Below are 21001 nucleotides of genomic sequence, written 5' to 3'. Positions count from 1 at the left end.
CTCTAATATGGGAGACAGAGTAGAAAAGGTGCCAACTCAAGGAGATGGGAAAGGAGTGAGTGGCAGTGCAGGAAAGGGAACACATTAATGACACATTAATGACTTCCCTGAACCCTCCCTCCTCCCACCCCATGAAAATTACAAATTCTAACCTGGATTTTAACATTACAAATCAGAGTCTAGACAGATGCCTGCAACTTCAAACAACTATCTTATTTTCAGATGCATACAACAAATCCAGTAAAACTCTCCCCACATCTGTTAGTATTGTTATTGCTTTGATTTCCATTATTGCATAGGCGGTCACCTCCAATGAGGGGACTGAAGAATGCCAAGGGCACTCCCCAGGGTGTGGGTCCTCGCCATGGCAGTGATCGAACCGGGGACCTGTGCTCCCCCACATGTGCAATCTCTCAAGTTAGTAATGACCAACACTGAAGATTTATAAGTTCATTAAAACTAAACTTTGATTTCCAGTCATTACAGAGGGGCTGGAGCGATAGCACAGCAGGTACAGCGTATGCCTTGTAGGCAGCCAACTCGGCCGACCCAGTTTCGATTCCTCCACCCCTCTCGGAGAGCCGGGCAAGCTACCGAGAGTACTTTGCCTGCACGACAAAGCCTGGCAAGCTCCCCGTGACGTATTCGATATGCCAAACACAGTAACAAGTGTCACAATGGAGACGTTACTGGGCCCGCTCGAGCAAATTGATGAACAATGGGAGGACAGGGACAGTGACAGTGATACAGGAACTGATACAAGACAAACATGCGCACTTTGAACAACTATAAAAAATGGACAAAACGCACAAAGCAATTTGCCTTTGGAAACCAATGGCAGACAGCACCAGATTTCAATCTTGGAGCAAAAAAAAATACTTGAAATCGAGTCCAGGAACTGCCAGGTTCTGGTCAGGTAGGAATGTTCCAGAAGCCAGTGGCTGAGGGAGGTGCCTAGTACACCCTGGGCTGCAGGAGCAGAGGTGGAACCTGGGCCTGCCAGAGGCCAGCAGGCACTTAGCAGGCCGAAGAGGCAGTTGCCACGCCAAGAAGCTTCTGGAGTCTAGGCAGGGGTCTCACTCGGCCGCTAGCTTAGGGCAGCCGCTAGCTTAGGGCAGCCTCCTGCGGGGCCCCAAGGAGCACGGACCAAGGATCCCAGAGGAAGCACAAAGGGCAACAGTGGGTACCCAGCAGGGGACACACTAGGAGATGTGCTGGACAGGATCTGTCTTTACCTGAGCCGCTTAGTTCTATCACCTGCATAATGTAATGGAGGGAGCTGGTCTCACCTGTTGATTCTTTTATTTATTTATTTATTTGCTATTTTGGGTCACACCCGGTGATGCACAGGGGTGACTCCTGGCTCATGCACTCAGGAATCACTCCTGGCGATGCTCGGGGAACCATATGGGATGCTGGGAATCGAACCTGGGTCAGCCGCATGCAAGGCAAACGCCCTCCCCGCTGTGCTAACGGTCCAGCCCCACATCTGTTCATTCTTAACACAAGGAAATGCAACAGCAAATATCCCTGGACTTTATGAACTGCCACTCTTCCTCTGGTGTGAACTTCCCATCTGTTAAAACCTCCCCGTCATGTGAACCACTAGGTCTGTCTGATGGAATGAGTTATGGTAGCCCTGGCCGATGGCTACACGTAGTTGTTTTAGAAACAAGCAAGAGAAAAAAAATCTTTGGAACAGTGATTTAGAAAGATGAGGCAAGCAAACTAAAATAATTCTTACAAATAGTTAACTTTATTCCCATCATTTATATTGAAACATTTAACTTTAACTAGAAAACTCAAAGTATAAACTTAAGTCATCAAAGTCTTAAACCAATCCAATTTTCTTGCCATGTCTAATAGTGTGGCTAAGAAAAATCTGCCAGGCAGAAAACACATGACCTGGGATTTACTGCTGATCGAGGTGAATGGCAGGCAGGTGAAAATTCATTTTACAGCTCAAGGAGACATTGAGAGCTGATTGGGGTTAGGGAGGAACCAGGGACAAGGGGAGGATGGCAACACGGGTGAGGGCGTGGTGCTGGAATGTTTTGTGCATGACACCCTGTATTAACAGGTTTGCACACCCCCATGCCTAAAATAAAAGTCAAGATCAGTAAATTGCACAAAGGGTGAAATGTGACTCACAAAATCTGTTTCAAGTTTTCCCATTTCTTGCTTGTAGCTTCTCATCCTGTTGCTGTACATGCCTCGACTCTGGGGTGGTATCTCTCGGACTTCCAAATCCATCTGCTCAAGCTGGGAGAATGAAAGGTGTGATTTAAACCATGTGCTGACTCTTTAATTGACCAGACGCGAAGAGCAAAAGAATTTCATTCCCGTTCCTTATTTTTCACTAGAGGCTAGGGGCTAACTGCCATTGGTCTCACAACACTGGGCCTCTAGTTTCAGGAAGCACCAAGGGCCAAAGCAGTTACTACTTCCGGATTTCTATTAAGGGGCTGGAGATGGCTGCATGGTCCAGAGCGCTTGCATCGAACGCAGGAGACTGGGGCTCGGCTCCTGGCACAGATAGGTAGCTTGAGTGAGCACCAAGCAAGGAGTAGCCTGTGCACTGCCGTGCGTGGCCCCCAAACACCAAAACAACAACAAAGCAATTTCTATTAAAACACAAGTCAATTTCTATAAAAACATACATCTCCAATAAATGACTTTAGTAACCTAATCGATAGCATAGCGGTAGGGTGTTTGCCTTGCGCACAGCCAGTCGGGCTGAGCCGGGTTCGATTCAATTCCTCCGCCCCTCTCAGAGAGCCCGGCAAGCTATCGAGAGTATCTCGCCCACACAGCAGAGCCTGGCAAGCTCCCCGTGGTGTATTCAATATGCCAAAGACAGTAACAACAATTCTCAAAATAGAGACGTTACTGGGCCCACTCGAGCAAATGGGAGAGCAGTAACCTAAGACCATCTCACTGTGCAGCCCAACTTAGTCTTTCAGACGACCAGGACCATGAGAAGATAAATCAAGCCACTGTTTCTACCGTTAATCCACTAAAGGTCAGCTCCAATTTGGAGGAAAATCATTTCGAAAATCATTTCATTCTGGGGCCAGAGACATACTTCAAAGGGCTACGTGACAGGACATGTGTGACTCAGCACCTGGTTCCCAGCCTGCCCTTAATACATGCTTGGAAGTAGGAGCCTGGGGCCTCTCCCCTGGCACTGCCCAGTCCCCTGAGCACCACCAGGGTGTCCCCTGCCTCTAAACACAGCAGTAACTCCTGAGATGCCCTTCAAAATATAGGGCGCTAATACATCTGAAAAGCCTTTTCTGATGCGGAAAGACACATACCAACCAACAGGGGCGCTTGACTCCCAGCCAAACTCATTCCACTTCGTGGTCACAGTGACCGGGATTAAAATGAGTCCAGTCTGAAGCATCTGCTTATTTGCTAATATTTCTCTACTATTCCTAAGTTCGCTGTTTCAGTTCCCCGGCACATAAGGACCTCCTCCCATAGTTTTAAATAGCTTCAAATAAGGACGTTCACATTCTGACTTGCAGTTCAGTGATCTGTCCGTTTGCTAGGTTGGCCAATACCTAATATATGCCCAATAAAGATGTGTTTCTCCCCAGATTGAATCCTGTTTTGCCAATTATAAACTATATTTAAAAAAAAAAGTAAAGTAAAATGAGTATAGTAAAATGGTAAACTATGAAGTTGCCTGGAATCACAGCCAGGCACTTTTTATCAACATGCCATTATACCACACTCAGGATATGACATAGAGACACTTAATGGGAAGCAACGAAGGCCTAGGAGGATGCTAGGGACGGCCTTCGAGTCAGACACCCGCGCTCACACTGGAGATTCCACCTGATTACACTTGCAGCCCTGGAAAGACCTCTGCACATCTCCTTTGGAGAGAGATCTCTGCACTTCTCCCTTAAAGAGATCCCTGGGTATCTCCCTTAGAGAGATCCCTAAGCTTCTCCTTCGGAGAGATCCCTGGGCTTGTCCCTTGAGGAGATCCCTGGGCATCTCCCTCGGAGAGATCCCTGGGCTTCTCCCTTGGAGAGATCCCTTAGCTTATCGTGCTGGTTTCTAAACATAGCGCCACATTCGTATGGCAGTTGTGAAGCTTAAATAAGGTAATTCCTCTAAGGTGCTTAGAACAGTGCCCGTGGCTGGGTAATAATTAGGTTACGCAGACCAGAGTAATAGCGGCTGCTGAGGGTGGAGAGGAAATGCAGCAAGTGGTAACCTCAGGACTTAGCAACGCAGCACCTTAGGACACTCTCTGCAACTTGCCCTGCAAATCCATTATCTCCAACCCGAGTGGATTAGCCACAGCACTGGGCTGAACCTATAGAGACCCACATTCACTGCTGACTGGGTGTGAGGAAACCTGAGTCAAGTTGCTGCATCTTTCTTTCTTTTTTTGCTTTTTGGATCACACCCGGCCATGCACAGGGGTCACACCCGGCTCTGCACTCAGGAATTATCCCTGGAGGTGCTCAGGGGACCATATGGGATGCTGGGAATCGAACCTGGATCGGCCGTATGCAAGGCAAATGCCCTACCCACTGTGCTATCACTCCAGTCCCTAGTCACTGCATCTTTCTAAGCCTCAGTTTCCCCCTTCGACGAAACAGGGCTATGAGCAGTGATGAGCCTCTCTTCAGGGGTCTTGCTCGCGGAGCAGGCCCAGAGCGCCAGTTCAGTGGGGGAATCCTCAGGGAGGGGGCGTGTGGGCAAGCTGTCAGGCAGTGAGGTGCAGACCCCACTGTGTCCTCTGTGAGGCGTCTGCAGAGGTCAGCGGACACCCCGCAGTCCCCACAGAACCTCGGCCTGCTTATACCAGGAGAGACAGTCCAGGACTCCGCGGTCCATGAAGCTGGAGTCCGCTGGCCGGTCAGCCTGCACGCCTGCTCGCTCCCATCCATGCCAGGGGCTGAAGAGCGGCAGCTGCCCCACGGGGATCCTGTGAGACTCACGATGCAAGCGAACGAGTAATGTGTGTGACTCAGCACCCGGCTCCCAGTTCGCCCTTAACAAGTCTAGAGCCATTACGGGAAATGTTCTGAAGGGATAATAATTTTCTAATTAGAGGTGGCTGGTTCATGACTCTTTAACGATTTAGCAAATGACCTTTATGAAGAATAAAATCTCAAAAACAAAAAAGAAAAGAGAAAAACAAGGGGGGGGGGAATCTCAGAAGGTCATCAGGGGGCCTTTAATTTAAAAATGGCTGAAACACTGGATAAACAAGACCAGCAGGAGACGCGAGCGACACAGGCTGGATGAGTCCCAGGCTGGTCCCCAGGCCGCACCTACCAGCTCTTTTGCTTCTTCAAGCTGCTTCTCCACATTTGCAACCATCTGCTTCTTCTCATCTACAAGAAACAATAACAGAAGGAATTGCTAAGGTTAAAAATACATTTTTAATTCTAAAATTTCTATTTTCATATGCTTTTTTTCTCTCATCAATAAAATTAGAGAATTAGCATAGTAAGCAAAATGTGACATCATTCTTTGGGGGGCTTCGGAAACACTTAAAGCCAATGGTTCTAGGCTACCAAAAACATCAAACATAACCTGATGGCACATCAAATCACAAGATGTCACAACAGCCTTAAGAGAAAGTGAGGATGATTTTGTTATTTAGACGAGGCCATCTGAACAGAAGACTTGATGGTGACTTGAGGAATCCGCAAAATCATAACTTGAATAAATTAGGAATGACTGATTCGGGAATACGAATTTAAAAGGTACAGACAAAAACAATTCCTCGAACTGGGCAAGAATTCACAGTCCTTTAAAATTGTATGGTTATTAAGGATCAGTAACGGGAAAAATATGTTAGGTCAGAACTATTGATTCCAAATCCCAAACCACTACGTACGGGCTAAGTACAGAATCCTGGGCAAGACAATTTTGCTCTGATCGGAGACTAAATCTGCCCTCTGCACAGAGAATGGTCGAGGGTAATATCCCATGGTAGAGCGTGTGTCACAAACATCTGAACCCCTTTGGTTCAATTCCTAAATGTCTACTGGGTTCTTCTGGCTCAAGTAGGCTGGTGCTGGTGAATTTAACTGTAAAATGCCAAGCTGGTAGACTACTCAAACTCTGTGACAGCTGAGTCATAACCCACTAGAATACCCTCCTCTGGGAGAGAGGTGCCCTAACAGACATTTCCAGAAAACATCCCCTGAATCCCATTTCCAAACAATCCATCCCTGTGTTCTGAGACTGCACTGGAGTTTGGGCTCAGCACAGTCCCTAAGCATCTGAAGCGCCGTCTGCAGTACCCCCTCTGCCTCCACAGTGATTCTCATACTCAGGCACCTCTACCAGGTAGCTCAGCGGAAAGCGCTATGCCCTGGCTGTCTCCTACCTGGGCCAGTCCCAGTAGCTCAGTGCTTCTGGACACTTTGGTCTGGGGCTGGGAGAGAGCTGCGTGTATGACCCAGGAAGGCCATGATCGGGATGCCAAGGATAGCGCTTGAGATCCTAAAGCCAAGGATAATGCTCAGGATCTCTGGGAGCGCTCTCGCTCTCTCTCTCTCTCTCTCTCTCTCTCTCTCTCTCTCTCTCTCTCCCTCCCTCCCTCCCTCCCTCCCTCTCTCAAGAAGAATCCAGCTGATCTGTTTGAAAGTAAAATGACTATTTCAGGAGAAGCAAAGGTCAAAGATGGTTCAAATAAATGAACATGTGCATACTTCAAACAGGCTTTGCTTGGCGATGTTAGGGTTTTTGAAACTTACACTATTTCATGTGGGTTTCTATGACTTAAGACCTAATGGTAACTGACCAACTAACAGGAGCAACTCAGAAAGTCCATGAAATGTGCAATGGTCACGAAGTCACTGGCTCAGGACAGGCAACGCTGAGTAATCTTCAACAGAAACTAATAGAGGTTAGTTTCTGGTAAATAATGAGGGTCTGCTCTCCTGGGGTAGCTGTCACTCATACAAGGAATATGCAGAGGGCACTGGAGACATTTCTCCCAGTACAGACTACCAGATCCAAGTGTTAACATCCATTTCCAGGGAGACGGAAAGGGTTCGAAAGTCAGGAACGCCTGCCTGGCCTTCCTGCCCAAGTTCAACCCCCGCCACCACATGGCCTCCCATCCAGCACAGCCCTGGAGGCCCACAGCATCACTGGGCAGGCCCATCTCGAAGGCAATGCCAGCTGGTAAAAGTTTAATATATAAACCCAAACTTACCGGCAGCAGGTAACCCATGCAACCCCTCCACAGGTGCGCCACATCTTTGTGATAACAGAGTGTGTGGCGGAACAAGCCCACTCCGGAAATGCTTATGCACAGATCAGAAGGAACATCTCGTTTTCTCATATCTCATATACTTGGGTATCTCGTATACTTGGGTATCAGGAAATGTCTGCCTAAGGCACTCCGCGCAGACTTGTTCCCATTAATGTCATTAACAAGACAAAACAAAGCTAGGGGACAACTCCCTCCACCCACCTCACAGTCCTCTTTGCTCACAGCTCTCTCCTTCACCCTGTCAAGCCCCCCCCCCCCCCCCCCCGTCCCCCTCCCCAGGGCCCCTTCACTCCCACCCCTGCCATTCCACTGAAAGACCTCCCACCACGACCAAAGTCCATTCCTTTGCCTCAAGGAATGCACACATTCGGGTCTCACTTTTCTTCCATTCATGCCTCCTGGGACCTGGCTCCTCCCATCCTCTGAGCTTCCCTCTGCAGCTTGCAGGCCACCTGGGCACTGTTTGAAACACGCCCCTTCTCCCTGGCCTCTGCCCAGCTGTCCAGCATCAGTGTCCCTTGGAGCGGAGCTTCTGTCTCTAAAGACAACTGGCAAGTTCTGGCAGCCACTCACACTGGTGATCTTACAGATCTATGAGCCCAGATCTCCCTGCGAACCCTGCCAGGGTTCCAGGACCCCAGGCCTTGAGTGCGAACGCTTCCACCACTTCCCTGGCTGGCTCCGTCAGATGCCACTGCCCCCAACAGCCTGCCTAACCTGGCACAGAGTTCCCGGTTCTCTGCAGGAGACACCTGCAGCTCTCGCGGAAGCCTCGTGATTTCTCTCACACATACATGCCTGATGGACCTGCTAACATGGAGATACTGGGTCCTAAAAAAAAAAAATCCATCTCTGGGGCCAGAAAGATAACAGCGGGTACGGTTATTGGCCTTGCACTCGGCCAATTCCCGGCATCCCATATAGTCCCTCGAGCCCTGCCAGGAGTGATGCCCAAAAATGAAGCCAGGAGTAACCTCTGAGCACTGCTGGGTGCGGCCCCAAAACAAAACAAAAATAACCATCGCTGGTCTATAGCAATAGAATAGCTGGTAAGGCTCTTGTCTCATATGCAGCTAACCTGAGTTCCATCCCGAGCCCACCCCAAGGAATTCCTGGTTGAAAAGCCAGGAATAACCCCTGAGCATTGCCAGATATGAAAACTAAAGATAAAATTTTAAAAATCTACCCTGAGCCATGGATAGAGCAGCACGTGAGGGCCTGTGGCATATTTAAAGAATGAGGTGGGCCTGTCTTCAGTGCAATCTTCGTCAAAGAAGCTACGTCATCGCCCCCCCCCCAAGCCCCCCACCCCAATACCCTTTCCTTCCCCTGCCACTCTCCCTCATTTAATCTTCTGAGAAACGTGGCTTTGATGGGGTCAACTGAGGCTAAGTGTCCCAGGCCCAAGAACTCTCCCACCCCCAAGGTCTCCAGGATGACAGTGCTCACGGGCTGCCCATGGGGCTTTTCTAATCTCTAAACCTCCACCCGTGCAGGCAACTCTTTGGCTCAAACCTAACAGAACTGATTCTAGCTAACCTAAGTCAATTGGGGGGGGGGGGGGGGGGTTCATTACAATGCCCTGGGGTGGCTCATGGAATCCAATGAGAAATTGAGCCCCCCAGCTCAGGAAAGATGATGCTCAAGGCAGCTCAGGGGCCACAGGAACAGAAACTTGGGGACAGGGATAATCTCTGCTAAGGGGAGTCTGAAGCACAAAACCAGCCTCCTTTTTTTGGTTTGCTCTGCTTAGAATTCAAGTCCCTGGGGCCCGGGAGAGAATTACAGTGGTTAAAGTACTGGCCTTGCATGAAGCCAAGCCTGGTTCGATTCCCAGCAACACACAGAGTCCCCCAAGCACGACCCCCGAAAACAAAGCCAGGAGCAAGCCCTGAGGACAGCTGGGTGGGGGCCACAAACAAACAAATTCAAATTTTTGGCAAAAATTTCTCACATGAACAAGGATCACGTTATGTGGTAGAGCACTTGCAATGCATGGAATTGTAGAGCACTTACACTGCATGGAATTGTAGATCACTTGCACTGCATGGAGTTGTAGAGCACTTGCATTCCATGTGTGATGTGGGTTTAATTCCCAGTACCATCAAATAAATGAATAAATAAAATGCAAAGATCCTCTGAGCACCCCTGCTTGTATAAATTCAGCTCTTCCCTCAACAGCTCCTGACTGGAGAGGGTGTATGGTGATGTCTTGGATCTATAAAGGCTGGGTTTAAGTAACCTCTTGATGAAAAACAGGCACTTTTCAGAAGAAAGACATACATTCAGTTATCTAAGTCAACAGATGTCTACGGTATATACTCATTACAACCTCTTAGTAACAGCCACTTTCCCTGGTTTGGTTTGTAAAATCCCAACTATGCTTTTAAGGTATCTCCAGTCACGTATTCCTACATCGCTTTGTTCTACTTTGTTCTCTGTCCCGAGAATCATTAGAAACCGATTTCTCTAGTTTTCACTTGACCTTCACCTCCTGCTCCTGAAGACAGGGGCCACTTGGGATATCACTGTCCTTTTATGGGGAAAAAAACCTGAGATTGGAGGTGGAAGGAGCACAACTAAATCATTTTCTCAGTACATGCTGGATGGCACTATCAGAAATGGACTCACTTGGATTCCGTTACCTCTACCTAACTCTGTGAAATGTAGGGATTAAAAAAAAATTGCAGCAGAAATGACGTACTGTCAAACAGAGGGTGAAAAAATTCAGAGGGGAATTATCACATCTCAGATTTAAAGAATACATGTATTATATGCTATGCTGTGTAACATAGCGTACAATGGACATGTTCAAACAAAACTACTCTAGAATGATCCATGGCCTAATCTCAATGAATTAGAGTTGGTTATATCTTTGAACCCAAGCTTAGCTTATCAGAGATACAATGGATACACAAATACCTCTTCATAAGAATACCTTCATGAGGGGCTGGAGAGATAGCACAATGGGTAGGGCGTTTGCCTTGCACACGGCAGACCCGGGTTCGATTCCCAGCATCCCATATGGTCCCCCGAGCACCACCAGGAGTAACTCCTGAGTGCAGAGCCAGGAGTAACCCCTGTGCATCGCCGGGTGTGACCCAAAAAGAAAAAAAAAAAAGAAACAACCCTTCATGAGCTGATACATATGCATTTCCCTACTCTGCCAGTTGAGATGCCAGGAAGCAACCATCCCAGATGCAAGACGTCCATTTTGTGTCCAGATCTTGTTTCTGAACACTGTTTTTCAACAAAGGAACGAGTCCCTGAAGCAAGAAGAGTTGATTCTAAAGCTGTGCAAGAAAAACAATAGGTGATCAAAGACATCTCAACGCCAGAAAGCAAGAAAGTCCAAAAACATAAAAGAATACTCAAAATTATGGATGTTGCTCAAAAGTACTGAGAAAAAAACCTGTCCACAAAGAAGGCATTCAGTGGCCACCGCTGGAGAAATCTGAGCAAAAGCAGTACTACGAGATGACAACATGCAGTCAAAGATAAACAGCCATGAGGACACAATATAAACAACTTCATGTGCAGACAGACAGCAAACCCCTCCATAAGCAGAATTCTAAACAACTAACAGATACTAATCTTCCCGAAGATGGGGAGTGAACCCCCGCTCCTCAGACATACACTGGGTTGTTCCTTCCCAACAGTACAGAGAAGGGGTGATCTTAAAGTAGAGAAACCCAACATCTGACAAACACTGTCTTCACTGGAATATCTAAGCTAACAGTCACTTAATCACTTAATCACTTAATCCCCGTTATTCATCGATTTATTCGAGCGGGTGCCAGTAACGTCTCCATTCATCCCGGTTGCGTGCTAGCGTAGCCCAATGGTATCTGTTCGTTTTAGGAACATGTAGAGCCTCAAACCGATCATTTAGGGTCTTGACGAAGAAGTCTGACCATCTTATAGGTGGGCGTCCACGTGATCTTTTGATGTCTCGTGGAATCCAATCAGTAATGGCTCTAGTCCAGCAGTTGTCTGTAAACCTCATTACATGTCCAGCCCATCTGATTTTTGATGTCTTGGCAAATGAGACAGCGTCCCTGATTCTTGAGCGTTGACGAAGATCAGAACTTCGGATTCTATCTCTCATTTGAGTGAATCGTGATATTCCAAGCATAGTTCTTTCGATTCCTCTTTGAGAGACCCGAATAGTGTTCTCATCCTGTTTTCGTAGGGTCCAGGTCTCTGAGGCATATGTTAATGCAGGAAGAATAGTGGAATCAAAGAGATGTGCTCGTAGCTGGAGGTTCTTTGTCCTTTTAGTTATTTCTTCAATGCTCTTGAAGGCATTCCAAGCCACTCTCTTCCTCCTGCGTAACTCAGGTGCCAGGTCATTCATCATGTTGATTTCTCGACCTAAGTATATATAACTGTTGCATTCGGAGATGGTGGTTCCGTTGAGAGCGAATGGAGCGTCAGGAACAAGGCTGTTTCTCATAAACATTGTCTTCATAAGATTCAGCTGTAGTCCGACCTTTCCACACTCACGGTCAAAGTCCGCAAGCATTTGTGCCGCTTGGCTGATGTTTGGTGTTATTAGAACGATGTCATCAGCAAAGCGGAGGTGGTGTAGTTGCCGACCATCTATCTTCACTCCCATGCTTTCCCATTCCAGTCGCCGCATGATGTTCTCGAGGGTGGCACTGAAGAGTTTTGGTGAAATGGTATCACCCTGCCGAACCCCTCTCTTGATATGGATGATTACTTCTTTGTAGAATGGTGAGATCTTGGTAGTGAATCCGCAATAGAGCTCACGAAGGATCCTGATGTATTGAGTTTGTACGCCCTGATTGGCTAGGGCTTCCATGACCGCTTCCGTCTCAACAGAATCAAAGGCCTTCTTTAAATCAATGAACATTAGACAGAGCGGCATCTTGAACTCCCGAGAAACCTCAATGAGCTTGGTTATTGTGTGGATATGGTCAATGGTACTGAATCCTTTTCGGAATCCAGCTTGTTCACATGGTTGTCCTTCATCTAGTGTTCTGCTAATCCTACTCAGGATGACTCGAGTGAATAGTTTGTAGATGACAGACAATAGGCAGATTGGGCGATAGTTGCCAATGTCGTGGATGTCTCCTTTCTTGTATAGTAGTACAGTCTTGCTGGTTTTCCATTGGGATGGAACCTTGCATTCAGACAGGTAGCTTGTGAAGAGTCGAGCTAATGTATTGATGAGTACTGATGGTAAGTTCTTCAGGTGTTCAGGTCTGATCTTGTCTGGGCCAGGTGCTTTTTGTTTCTTTACCGACGAGATGGCATGTTGGATTTCGGAAGGGAGAACATTGGGAACGACATATCCATCATGTGGTATGTGGTATGTGGGCAAGTGGATGTGGCTATTAAAGAGATCTGAGTAGAAGTCATGAATAATCTTCTCCATTGCCCTTCTGGAAGATGTGATAGATCCATCATGATGTCGGAGGGCAGTCATCTTGGTTTTGTAGTTGGGGAAGGACAGGCGGGCATTACGAATGTTTTTCCCAGCTTCTGCTGCATCTACCAGTACTGCTGCTCTCCTGTTTTTGAGGTCATCCTTGATGGCTTTTCTGCACTGTTTTGCCAGTTCGGACATTTGCTTGTGGTTGCCTGAGGCACGTGCCACGCCACGTTGGTGAATAAATTCAAGAGTGTTCGAAGAAAGACGGTTTTTTGTGGTTATCTCTCTCTTGGCATTCCTTGCACAATCATGGAGGTGCTGAATCATTCGATCGTATTCCTCATCAATGTTGTCAATGACGGCATCTTCCCATGTTGCTGCAACAGAGCCAAAGAGTTCCCAGTTGGTGGTTGTTCTGGGAGTCTTCTTCTTAAACCTTGCATTCTTTTCTCCTCATTCTGTGAGGTAGAATTTTGCACGAAGAAGACGGTGGTCTGATCCCGTTTGGAATTTTGGGACAACAGCAACATCGGTTAGGCAAAACCGCCGATTGAATATGATGTGGTCTATTTCATTGTGGAACCGTCCATCGGGAGACTCCCATGTCCAACGTTTAGATTCAGCCTTTTGGAATTGTGAGTTACCATGGAAGGTTTTGGTTGACATGATGAACTCAGACAGTCTGTCACCCTGTTCGTTCCATTCCAGGCCATGGGTTCCGATGTGGAGTTCATTGACTGATCTTCTTGGTCCTATCTTGGCATTAAAATCACCGACAATGATCTTGTAGAAGGTGTGATCTTCTTTATAGAATTTCTCCAGCTCCATGTAGAATTTCTCAGTTTCTTTTTCACCATAACTGGATGTTGGTGCATAGACAACAAAGATAGAAACTGCCGGTAGTGAGCCACATTTATTCAAGTGTAATCGTCCGATTCGGGTTGTTAGGCATTCAAATGAATCAATGCTTGTGACTAAGTTTGTGTTGACAAGGATACCGACACCACCGATGCCTCTTTTATCACATGTTCCAAGGAACAGTTCTTCTCCAGTGTCGAAAACAGCATGATGGGATTGATGTCTTCTCGTTTCGGTCAGACCAATGATGTCGTACTTGATCTTTCGTGCTTGTACCATAAGGTCTTCAATGGATGCAGCAGATGCCAGCGTACGAGCATTAAAAGTACAGACAATCATTTTTGTTTTTCTGCGTTTTGGCAGCCCATGTCTGCCTTGGTGTTTTATCAGCTTCTCCTTCCATATCCTTCTCGACTCTGCATAATCAGGGTTAGGGAAATGAGATCCATTTATTACTGGATTTGGCATATCAATTTGGTCTATTTGGCATAGACCACGGATAGCTTGCCAGGCTCTGCCGTGTGGGTTGGATATTTAAGGATATTTAAGGTATCCTGAAAATTTAGAGAAAATTAAATAAATAGTCGCGCGGCCGCAAATGCGGCCGCGCGCTCCCGGGAGCTTGTTGTGATAATCTTTGGATCCTGGCCTTTGTTGGGGTTACACGGCAGTTGGAGGGTGTAACTGTCTAGCTACTGACAGGTCCAGTATGGACTAAGTAAGCTAACAGTAGTAGTAATTAATGTTACAAAATGTACTATGAACTTACTTCAGAAAGCCTGTACCACTTTTTTGAGAAGGTGTAGCATACTGGACCAATCTCAACAGGGAACATTCTGTTAAATATTGAACCGGGGGCTGGAGAGAGAACTCAATGGGCCAAGGCCTATTGCAGGCAAGCACGCCTGGTTCAATCCCTGGCTGAACTGCATATGGTCTCCAGAGCTCCGCCAAAAGCAACCTCTAAACACACAAAGTTGGGAGTAGCCCTGAGCAGCACCAGGTGTGGCCTGACACAACAACAAACAAAGGAACTGGAGAGACAGTACTAGGGTAAGGTGCTTGCCTGGCCCTCACTCATCCCTCGATTGATCCAGGCACCATATATGCACCACCTGGTGTGATGCCAAGAGTGAGCTGTGAACACAAGGCCAGGAGGAAACCCTGAGCAGTGCTGGGTGTGGCCCCCAAAAGAAAAACAGTAAGAGTTAACAATTCACCTAGTATTCCTCTGAACTGCAATCCCATATCAGGAAGTCTGGAGCGCCGCCATAGAGAGGGGGGAGCCCAAGAATGATTACTGAGTGTTCTGTGGGGGTCTGGACTGGCTCCTGAAGAGCAAGTGGACATTGAGTAGAAGAAGGAAATCTGAGTAAATTAGGGGCTACAGTGAACATTCGCTAGCTTTAATAAATATACCACATTTGCTTATAAAGAGTAGAGAAAACTGGGGGGCCAGAGCGATAGTGCAGCGGGTAGGGCATTTGCCTTGCACAAAGTCAACCCAGGTTCGATCCCCGGTATCCCATATGGTCCCCCAGCACCGCCAGGAGTGATTCCTGAGTGCAAGAGCCAGGAGTAACCCCTGAGCATCACTAGGTGTGAATGCCCACCCACCCTTTACCCCCGCTCCAAAAAAAAAAAAAAGAAGAAAAAAAGAGAGTAGAGGAAACTGAACATGAGTTGTTTAGGGATTCTCTTGGCCTTGTGCTCATTATCATTTTTTTGGTTAATCTAAAAAAATTAAGCTTGTTTTTCCTTTTTTTTTGCAAGGGTTGGGGTGTACCTTTCAAGTGTTACTCAGGTCTGGGGGTTCCACTGGCAATTCTAGGCCAACTGAGCCAGCGGCTCAATGTGAGGACCCAAGGATTTGATGCTACTTGGGCCTGAGATGCTGGGGATCCTTGGGCCTCCCTGATGATCATGCATGCGAGGTATGTGCCCACCACTGTACTACTACTCAGCTCAAGTTTCTTAAACTCGGTGACGTCAAAGGGATGGAGAGATAGTACAGCGGGCAGGGTGCTCGCCTTACAAGCACCAACCTAGTTTTGATCCTCAGCAACCCATATGGTCCCCCAAGCCAACCAAGAGTGAACTCTGAGTACAGAGAGCACAGAGCAAGGAGTCAGCCCTGATAACGAGTTAGGTGTAGCCCTCACCAAAAAAAATATTATTGAAATCATGATTTAGATAAACTGTTGAAACACAGCAGTTCCATTGAGAGGGGTGAGAAAGAGAGACAGAGAGACAGACAGACAGACAAAGAATACCTCACTCAAGTTCTACACTATTTCAACTGCTCTAACACCTCTGAGTTCCAGAACTAGGGCAGAAAGGGCCAGACACCACACTCTGACCTCTACTCTAGAATATAAGCAGGCCACAACATGTAACAGGACTCTCGAAGCCGCATTCTTTTTAAAAAGAAATAAGTGGCATTGGTTTTCTTCTTTGTTCTTTCAGTTTTTCTAGTATTTAAACCAATATATCAAAAACAGCATTTCATTCTGGGGCAACAACCTCATTTTAAGAGTCACAGGGGTCCATAAGGCACCCTACAAACACCAAAGTCCCAAAGCAACCCCAGAGAGCTGCAGGGAAAGCAAGAAAAGCAGGCTGCTCCGAACGTCCGCACTACAGCCGCGGAAGGCAGAATGCTCTGAGTGTCTGCACTACAGCACGGGACTTGCAGGATGATGGTTCTAGTGTATTACATGGCTTTGTCTTTCATTCTCCAAGAGACCGAGTAACTCATCAGTCGGCCTCTGCCATTTCGTACAGAAAGGATACTCCTCTTGCCCCACCCACCACTTCCACCTCTCTCCCCATGGCCTAAATTCCAAGCCCAATTCCAACTGCCTATTCAGAATCCCTTAATCCCTCAGCCCCTTCACACACTCATCAAGAAGGATCCAATGAGTGCCTAGTCTGAGTACATCTACAGAGGAAGCAAGAATGAGGTCCAAGTTTCCTTTTAAAACGCAGCAGGGGGGGCTGGAGAGATAGCACAGCGGGTAGGGCGTTTGCCTTGCACATGGGCGACCCAGGTTCGATTTCCAACATCCCATATGATCCTCTGAGCACCGCCAGGAGTGATTCCTGAGTGCAAAGCCAGGAGTAACCCCTGAGCACCGCCGGGTATGACCCAAAAAACAAAATAATAATAATAATAATAATAATAATAATAAATAAAACGCAGCAGGACCAGGAGACAATCCAGCAGTTAGGGCCTGTGCCTAGCACACGCCAGACCCAGGCGTGATTCCCAGAACCATGCGCTCCCCTTAGCATCCCTGGGTGCAGCTCAGAAGGCACCCCAGAATCTCTAGGTGGGAGCAGGGAACATAGCCCTGGGGCGGCCTGGGCATCCCGGGACCACAGTGGCTAAGCAACTTCACATCCCCTGGGCCCTTGCACTAAACGGATGGACCATTGCTAGTGGGGCCACCAAGCCTCCTGAGCACTGCTTAGGAGCCCCAAAGCCCCTGGCCCCTAACTTTTATCTTGCTTTGTAGTCTGAGCAGCTAGATCCTGACGATCCCTCCCAGAGGTAAGGCCCGCACCAGCTGGAATAACAGCACCAACGGCTAATTTATTACCGACTTCTTCTAGGATCAAGGTGTTTGAGGCCACATGCTTCATTTGTTTTGTAATTTACAGAAGCTGGAATTATCACCACCCACCATTCTTTCCATTTCACAGAGGGAGGAAGCTGATGGCAAAGGCCATGCAAACTACCAACAGCTTGCTCAGGATGGCACTTTTGTTATTCTTGGTGTTTCTGACTGCGGCCAAAAGGAATGGAGCTCATCTCACACCTTCTACCGCACCAGGAACAACGAGGAGAGCAAATCATTACAGCAACACTTGTTTATGATCCTGCGGAAATATGCCTGATATAAAAATTTCTATGACTATAAACCAACACCCCACCCCATCCCAAATCCAGGATTCATTAGGGGAGGAAAAAGCAACTTCAGTCATCAGTAATAGCTGTAGCTCCCACTCAGCCTTTCCCTGATGTCCCCACAGGGGCAGTAATTGTCAAGAATCACATTTCAAACCTCCTGCCATGGCAGTTTAACCAAGAAGCAACTCCCCCATCTCACTGGTCTAATAGGCAAGACTCAAACACCTTCGTATGAGAGCAAAGTCTTTATTGGTTAAAACATACCACAGAGCAATCAAACTTCTTTCAATAGAGCATTCATATATGCAAACTTTTCTATTCTCTTCAGAATACATGGACACACAGAGCAGAGTGTATCCCAATCGTGCTTCCCTGCTCTAATTAAAACGAATTAAATGAATATGTGGCGGAGGGTAGCAACGGCTGTGGCCGAAAAGTCTGCTCCAATTTTGACTTTCTTTACTTGAGTAAATTATAGTTCATCTTCTCCGGGTCAAAGATGCGTCTAATTAGTTTTAATCATACTCTGTTTGACATGGCTGTACATATCAATTTGTTGGCCCACAGACATAAACCCAAAACTCATAGCCCCGTGCATTTATTTTTCACCTTTTTCTACTGTCATTTAGAAAATTATAAAATATGCACGCACAAGTTTGGAGGGAGACCACATTAGGAAGAATTACTATTATTAAACCACCCCACTATCCCAAAAGAAAGGAAGCATCTGGCTTTCTTTTGTGCTCGGGGGACCAGGGGTTTGAACCCAGATCCTGGCCATGGCCACAGCATCTGCATGCAAGGCAGGTGCCTTCCCTTCTCACTGCCTCGCCGGCCCTTGGAAACATCTTTCTAGGGCCTGCAGTGCCGTCTCCCTTCAGTTCTATCATGGCTGCAGCTTGCAGCCCTTAACATGATACTACAGTTAAAGATCATCAAAGCTCTAGTGTGTGTGTGTGTGTGTGTGTGTATGTGTGTGTTGTGTTTGTCTGGGCCACATCTGGTAGTGCTCTGGGGTTATTCCTGGGTCTTTACTCAGGAATCACTCCTGGCAGTCAAAGCTCTACTTTTAAAATACTTCATTCCAAAGTTTCCTCGCTAGTGAAAATGGGTTCATTAAAATATAAAGGTAAAGGCAGGTGGCTACCCCGGTGATGGGTGTGGTATCAGAATTATATGCAAGAAGAACTGTTATTGGCAATCATGTAAACCATAGACTCAATATATAAAGGCAAGGGAAAAAAACAATAGTAACAAAATGTTTTCTTGGAAACAGTTTCCACCATTTTATACTCTGGGATGACTTGCTACTTTATAAAACAGCATCTGCAAGGAAAGCTCAGTGCAACACCAAGAAGGTTACTACTTCGATAAGCATTTCCCTTAGAGCCAAACAAAAATCCAACTAGAACCCCAAGTCCAGTGAGGCTCTGGGACTGAAGTCAAAGGAGACGGTCTCCCACAGCAAGAACAATGAAAGCCAAGATGGTCACGCAGCCGAGACAAGCAGAACTGAGGAGATGTGCAGTAACAGGTGATGAAGCGACGAGGCTGTCAACCCCTTCGCCACAAAACTCTCCAAGGCGGTGGAGCTGGGTGGTCTACGCTACCTCGGTCCTCTCCTCTTGCTCCCTCACTTGGCCTCATAAGCCTCTTTAAGACATCATCCACCTCCTGTCGAACTAACTGGGGCTTCAGAAGATGGGTGGGTGTGAGTTCAGTGATCATGGCTTCAAGCACTTATCCCTAGTAATAGAAAATGGGGAGGGAGAGAAAAACAAGAAATAAAGGAAGGTAATTATTTATAAACACTAAAATTGGGGGCGGGGTGGGAAAGTGAAAGAGGAATGAAAACGTAAGCCCAGAAGAGATTGCTGTGGGCATCATGGACAAGGTGTGGGCCTGAAGCTCTGACCAGTTCAAGGCTTCCTGGACACACCCCCATTTCTACAACTGGCATCCCAGAGCAAGGACAAAACTGAGCCAGCGGCCCCATGATGGCACAACTTCCCTAACAAAACCAAACGAAAAACCGTTTCTCCAGCTCAGTACTCAGATTGAATCTGCACAAAGAGATAAAGCCCCAAGGTGATGTCTCACAAAGGACGATGACAAAACATCATGTGTATGGATTGGTTGGCTCGCTGCAACAGGTTTTTCTCCGACTTAGTAAATGCCAAGGAAATCAATCACATCACCACCACCACCACCACCACCACCCCCACACACACACACACACCCTACCCCCTCATACGACTGACACTCTAGCCTGGAAGTGTGACTTGCTGAAACACAGCCACAAAAATACTGCCAGCTGGGGTTTTGTGGAATTTCAAAAGTGAGAAGAAAAAAAAAAAAAGTGAGAAGAAAGAAAGGAAAAAAAAAAAAGGATCTGGTGCCAAGCTGTACCTAAAATTAGGGTACAGACTCCCAAGAACTGGAAACAATAAGAAACAAGGTTGCCAGTATGAAAAATACTACGAATATGCAGCTAGGTCCGAGGAAGAGTTTGACATAAGTGAATCCATCATCTCTTCGCAACAAGCCCAGGGGTCCCCAGTTCCACCAAGAAGAAAAAGTTGAGAGAAGTTAAGACACTTGCCCAGGCGACCCAAATCAAAGTCGCAGGAGAGGAACAAGGGTTTCGAATCCAGGTGCCAGGGCGCTTCGCCCCCACTTGGGCCCCCTAGAAGAATCGTCACTAGCAACGAAACATTTATGCCACTGCGAACTCAGGACCCAAGGACGTTCATTCATTCCCTGCGAGTTAAGTCACAGCTATTTTGCAAACGAAACTAAAGCCTGTGGCTCAGAGAAAACGACCCCGAGGTTCTCCAAGGACAAGGTGTGGGTGGGGGGAGAGGACTTCGATTTGGGGTCTCCGATGGTTCACTGCCCCCCATCCCACCACGCCTCTTCTCGAAGTCCCACCCACTCACCCACCCATAATCCCAGCCGGACTCTTCCTTTTTGCTCGCCTCCAAGCCGAGATCCATCCCTTCGGGGGAATCCGCCGCCCCCGCCTCTGACCTCCAGCCTCGAGGACACTCGGGTTCCCGCGACGTCCCCCCACCCCACCCCTCACCCCCTGCCCGGGCCTCCCCGCGACCCGCACGCCCGGGCCGGGGCTCTCACCGGGCGGGAGTCGCGGGACCCTGGTGATCTTGCTGGTGATCTCGGCGGTGAGCACCGCGAAGTCCTGCTCATAGCCCTCGAAGTCGGACGACATAGTGGCGGCAGAGGGCCCGGCGCGCGCCGGAGCCGGGGACGGGGGCGGGGGTCGCGGTCCGCGCGGGGCAGTGGAACTCAGTGCGGGTGGGACGCGGCAGGCGGCCCCGGCAGCCGAGCGAAGAACCGGGGACAGCTCCCGGCCCCGGCCGCTTCCTGGTTGTTCGCCGCGATCTCGGTCCTCCGGAAACCGGAGGGCACGCGCTTGAGACGTTCCGAGTAGGCTTCGGAATTTAAAAAAAAAAAAACTACTCTAAGGGAAAAAAGGGGGAAAAAAACTTCCTTGAGACACTTTCCCACCCCCCGCAAAAAAAATCTAGGAAAAATAGAAGGTTTCTCATAG

At 47.8% G+C, this 21001-nt stretch overlaps 1 protein-coding gene across 4 annotated transcripts in view; it reads right to left on the bottom strand.

The window, feature by feature from the left end:
* The window catches only part of VTI1A (vesicle transport through interaction with t-SNAREs 1A), a 405243-nt gene extending 384440 nt beyond the window's left edge, over positions 1 to 20803 (bottom strand). Inside the window, exons 1-3 of one of the 4 annotated variants that reach the window (XM_056120943.1) lie at positions 20566 to 20803; positions 5305 to 5363; positions 2152 to 2262 (exon numbers count right to left, since the gene is read on the bottom strand). In XM_056120943.1, the coding sequence (XP_055976918.1) occupies positions 2152 to 2262; positions 5305 to 5363; positions 20566 to 20659 (264 nt within the window). In that variant the 5' untranslated portion in view covers positions 20660 to 20803. The remainder of the gene's footprint in view (positions 1 to 2151; positions 2263 to 5304; positions 5364 to 20565) is intronic. The other 3 variants (XM_056120942.1, XM_056120941.1, XM_056120940.1) reach the window with 3 other exon arrangements.
* Positions 20804 to 21001: the final 198 nt, after the last annotated feature.

This window comes from Sorex fumeus, unplaced genomic scaffold (assembly GCF_029834395.1).
Source record: "Sorex fumeus unplaced genomic scaffold, SorFum_2.1 ptg000043l, whole genome shotgun sequence".
Lineage (NCBI taxonomy): Eukaryota > Metazoa > Chordata > Mammalia > Eulipotyphla > Soricidae > Sorex > Sorex fumeus.
This window is presented reverse-complemented; position numbering and strand designations above follow the sequence as displayed.